Source organism: Populus euphratica, unplaced genomic scaffold, assembly GCF_000495115.2.
Source record: "Populus euphratica unplaced genomic scaffold, PopEup_1.0 scaffold464.1, whole genome shotgun sequence".
Classification (NCBI taxonomy): domain Eukaryota; kingdom Viridiplantae; phylum Streptophyta; class Magnoliopsida; order Malpighiales; family Salicaceae; genus Populus; species Populus euphratica.
In genome coordinates this window covers 174012-179316 of record NW_011500187.1, presented here as the reverse complement: position 1 = coordinate 179316, position 5305 = coordinate 174012, and the positions used below count along the sequence as shown (strand labels likewise).

Genomic DNA, 5305 nt, shown 5'->3' with positions numbered 1-5305 from the left:
GAAGTTTATGTTGTTAAGATTGATTTATGATTATTAAGGGTTTAATATTAGGTGATTAATTAGTATGTTATTAGAAATAATGATTTGTGAGTTGATTTGTTTAAATTAATTTTTATGGGTTAAGAAATTCATTTTTACCTTGCTGGAAAATCTAGACAGAATGGTCTTAAGGTTGAAGATGACCAAATTTTATTTTGGTCCTTGATTTATAAAAATTTCAGTTTAGTCCCTAAACTTTGGAAAAATCACAATTTCACCCCTAAATGTATTTTAAGATTCTATGCAGTGTTATTATGAGGTTAATTGATTTGAAATATTTTCAGTTTGGTCCCTCAATTATAGGAATTTACATCTTTGTCCCTGAACTTTTAAAACAATATAGTTTGGTCCCTGGTTCATTCTAGACAGAATTGAGGATGGTTTATGGGTGAAATTTCAATATGGTTATGTATTTATAGTTTAGTCTAGTTTTGGTAAAATTACATTTTGGTCCCTATTTTAGATAATTGTCGTTTAAGTCCGTAAACCTAGGAGATTAAATCTGGTTTTATTTTATGCATTGGAATCTTTTATTTGTTTTGTTTTGAGTTGCTTTTGAGTATATTTCATATATTTATTATAGATTTGTCTAACGATCCTTAATAGGTTTTTCAGGTATTTTATCTGATATTCCTTTTAATCTATATTCTTCCAGGTGAGTAGGATAATTTTTAATATGCATATAATATAAATAAATATGTATGTTGATTATATGATGAGTTCGAGTAGTTAATCTCTTGAGTATTTATATAGTTTGCTTTATTTTTCAAGTACTCATCTATTCTTGAATTTGCACTCGCATTCTGTCGAGTTAAATTCTATTTGATATGATGTACGTTTCTTTGATGATATGTAAATATTATTTCAGGTTCTTAGTTTCTGATAGTAGTTGGATTTTGTGAATGTTCCTACTTCTTTAGTTTTAGGTTGGTATACCTTACTTATTGTTGAAGGTTGTTTTGATTCGATATTTTAGACGCTCCACTATTATTTTTGTTTTAATTACTAATGAAGAGTTTTGAACTATCTTTTGATTTCATCAACTTTGAGTAATATAATGTTTCTGAAGATTATGAAATGTTACGTATTTTTAAATATCTTGTTTTTTTGATTTGTTTGTTTTGAGGCTTAGCGTAGATGGGGTGTTTTTTCGACACTATTCCTACATTGTCGATCATGAACTCGGGATTCGGGTCATGACAAGAATGATCAATTTTGAGATTATGCTGAGAGGAGGAGAATAGTAGGAAGTGCAAGTTCGTACCACTTCAATTTTGAGGATCATTTGTTGATTTGTTTAAATTAATTTTTATGGGTTAAGAAATTCATTTTTACCTTGCTGGAAAATCTAGACAGAATGGTCTTAAGGTTGAAGATGACCAAATTTTATTTTGGTCCTTGATTTATGAAAATTTCAGTTTAGTCCCTAAATTTTGGAAAAATTACAATTTCACCCCTAAATATATTTTGAGATTCTGGGAAGTGTTATTATGAGGTTAAGGATGATGAATCTCAGTTTGATAATTGATTTGGAATATTTTTAGTTTGGTCCCTTAATTATAGGAATTTACATCTTTGTCCTTAAACTTTTAAAACATTACAGTTTGGTCCCTGGTTCATTCTAGACAGAATTGAGGATGGTTTATGGGTGATATTTCAATATGGTTATGTATTTATAGTTTGGTCTAGTTTTGGTAAAATTACATTTTGGTCCCTGTTTTAGATAATTGTCGTTTTAGTCCTTAAACCTAGGAGATTAAACTTGGTTTTATTTTATGCATTGGAATCTTTTATTTGTTTTGTTTTGAGTTGCTTTTGAGTATATTTCATATATTTATTGTAAGTTTCTCTAATGATCCTTAATAGGTTTTTCGGGTCTTTGATCTAATATTCCTTTTAATTTATATTCTTCCGGATGAGTAAGATAATCTTTAATATGTATATAATATAAATAAATATGTATGTTGATTATATGATGAGTACGATTAGTTAATCTCTTGAATATTTATATTTATATATTTTGCTTTGTTTTCCGAGTACTCATCTATTCTTGAAATTTGCACTCGTATTTTATCGAGCTAAATTCTATTTGATATGATATACGTTTCTTTGATGATTCTGTAAATATCTATTATGCCTTGATATAGGATTTGTCAGTAACTCCATGCTACTAGAGAGTAGTTAGCCTATATGCACATAGTATTCTGTATACCTAGCTGATGAGAGAGGCATCAACCTGTGGCGACTGATCATCCCACAGTGGTCACCTTCGGGTGTCATCTGGTCACCTTAGGGTGTTATCTGATTTCTGAAATGTATTCCACTACGTTATGATAATATGCTTAGTATATATATACATATATATATATATATATATGTATATCAAGATAAATCATCTTGTAAACTATTAATACCTAAAATATCTAAAATATATATTAAATATTATTCCCTCACTGAATTGGTTGAACTCACCCCTCATTCTTAATATTATTCCAAGTTCTTAGTTTTTGATAACAGGTGGACTTTGTTGAGTGTTCCTATTTCTTCAGTTTTGGTCGGTATGCCTTACTTGTTTTATAAGGCTTCCTTTCCTTTTAGTTTTGATTCGATGTCTTAGACGCTCTACTATTTTTCTATTTTAATTAAGTTTAGTTTTTAACAATGTAATGAGTATTATGGATTATTGTTTTTGTTTTAATTACTGATGAAGAGTTTTGAACTATCTTTTGGGTTCATCAGTTTTGAATAATATAATATTTCTAAAGATTATGAAATACTACGTGTTTTTGAATAAATTGTTCTTTTGATACGTCTGTTTTGAGGCTTAGCGTAAGTGTAGTGTTTTTTTGACATCGCTCCTGCGTTGCCGATCACGGACCTAGAATTTGGATGTTCTGAGGCTTAGCGTAAGTGTAGTGTTTTTTCGACACCGCTCCTGCGTTGCCAGTCACAGACTTGGGATTTGGGTCGTGACAAATAATTTGGTGGATTATCTCATTTTGGAAACAAAATTCACCAAAATGTGTTCCATACTCTTAATATCTATAACTTCGTATTACTTTTTTTTCTTATTAAATTGCTTTTGAACTTACTTTTTGTAATTTTTAAATATTTCAAGATTCTCATTTTTGTTTCTAAGCAAATAAGTATAAGAGTACCTTGTGCAATTCTCTATATGTAAAGGTGATATAATGCTTCTTTCCTCCTTTGATTTATACTATTGTTAAATCATTAATGTCTGAGTGAATTTAATCTAGAAGTTCATTTCTTCTTTTAATTATTTGAAAAAAAAATTATAAATTTTGATTTTACACAAACCTCACAAGTATGCTTTTTCTAAAAGACCATGGTAGGTATTAATTCAAGATGAACCAATTTTGTATAAAATTATAATTCATATGCCCTAACCTCTCATGCCATACATCATAAGACTAAACCAAGTAAAAAAGAAGATGTATTATTAATATTATTCATCTTAACCTTACTTACAATGGTCATTAAATTTATTTTGAAAAGGCCATCACTAAGACATCCTTTTTCTACAATACATATTTAAATATTATTCATCTTAACCTTACTTACAATAGTCATTAAATTTATTTTGAAAAGGCCAAACATCCTTTTTCTACAATACATTTTATTTTTTAAGTTTACACTCTCAAATACAATTTTTTTTATATATATAATAATCAAAATTTATATAAAAATTAGTGCCAAAAAGACTTGGCTAATTAGAAAAAAAAAAGTTATGTTTGTTACAATGACAGAGAAAAAGAAAATAAAGAAATAAAAGCTCTGCAGCAAACTGAAAACTGACTCTTAAAAATCTAGTTGTCCATTGTATGATGCCTCAGGGCCCTCGATGATGTCTTTCCAGGACCTGCTTTTTATATGGAATTCTCCCAGCTTTAATGTGCAAGCAGGTTATGTACTGGTTAAATAAAAAAAACCCTTAAAATCAAGCTGGATTTTCTATTCAACATTAACTGCTGCATGCATCGCTTCATTTTTATAGATGTAACACCCAAACCTTGCATCAAAACTAACCAAAAAAATAAAATAAAAAACACACATATTAAGTGACTCGAAAATATTCCATGTATCGAATAAACTAAAGAAAATAAAATAAAATAAAACACAACCATGAAGGAAAACCGAAGAAGTACGAAAGAGGAATCCAGTTCTCTGAATCTGCCACTCTAGCGTTCTTCTCATGTCAACTTAGCTTGGTATCTCATAAGGTAGCGAGGATGTTTATTCGAAACTTCACTGCAATTTAGAAACATACAAATAATTTTTTTTATTTAATGAATCCGAAAGCGAAAGAAAAGACTAATCAAAGGAAATAGCACAGAAAAAATACCATAAACTCTTGCGCATAAAACTTTAAGATGTCAAATGCTTGTAGAACTTACTTCATGTTACTAGCTGCGTTGTTTAGTTTCTTCTTGCACCATTTCTACGAGCATTCTTCTTCGTTCTTCTTGCCTTCAGATTCCATTGATCTTCAACCACTTTCAGAAACCATGCTGGTTTTCTTGTTCTGAACACAACGTATCCCATTGTGACTCCAAACACAAACCCACTTCCATACCCTATTGCCACAGCTTTCCATCCAAATCCTTCTCCAAAGAATTTTGAATCATCTCCATCGTGAAAGTTTGACGGCTGCGATGGTGGTGCCTCGTCACTATTGCATTCTTTTGGCATTGGAAATCCACATAAGTCCAAGTTTCCTTCAAATGAGCTTGCATTGAACGTGTTGAACTGGTTTCCACCGGGTACGGGCCCTCAAGCAGGTTATTTGAAAGGTTTAAGACTTCAAGAAATGTTAGATCTGTCAACTGTACTGGAATTCTTCCAGTAAGAAAATTTGAAGATAGATCTAATGATTCCAGATTGGTAAACATTCCTAATGATGATTGAATTTGACCTGTAAGGGAATTATGAGAGAGGTTGAGTTGTTGAAGTGTTTTAAGCTTTCCGATCTCCTTCGGAATCTCTCCGATGAAATTGTTGTTTGACAAATCAAGTATTCTAAGAATGCTTTGGATTTTCGGGAAATATTGATCAAACCCTTTCCATGTCACTTCAATGTAATAGGCATAGTCAAAGTATTTAATTCTTCCCATCATGTAAAATGAATTTTGATCATAGACCATCATTGCTTCAAAACTATTGAAATACCATGTTGGCAATGATCCACTTAAATTATTGCTGGAGATGTCGAAAATCCATAATTTCGAGAAGGAATTATTAGCAATCC

The 5305-nt window shown here is 30.4% G+C and overlaps 1 protein-coding gene across 1 annotated transcript in view; it reads right to left on the bottom strand.

The window, feature by feature from the left end:
- Window positions 1-4029: 4029 nt before the first annotated feature.
- Window positions 4030-5305, bottom strand: part of LOC105111642 (receptor-like protein 12) — a 3696-nt gene continuing 2420 nt past the window's right edge. The window contains exons 2-3 of the mRNA XM_011007066.1: window positions 4455-4858; window positions 4030-4308 (exon numbers count right to left, since the gene is read on the bottom strand). Coding sequence (XP_011005368.1) covers window positions 4635-4858 — 224 coding nt within the window. The 3' untranslated portion in view covers window positions 4030-4308; window positions 4455-4634. The remainder of the gene's footprint in view (window positions 4309-4454; window positions 4859-5305) is intronic.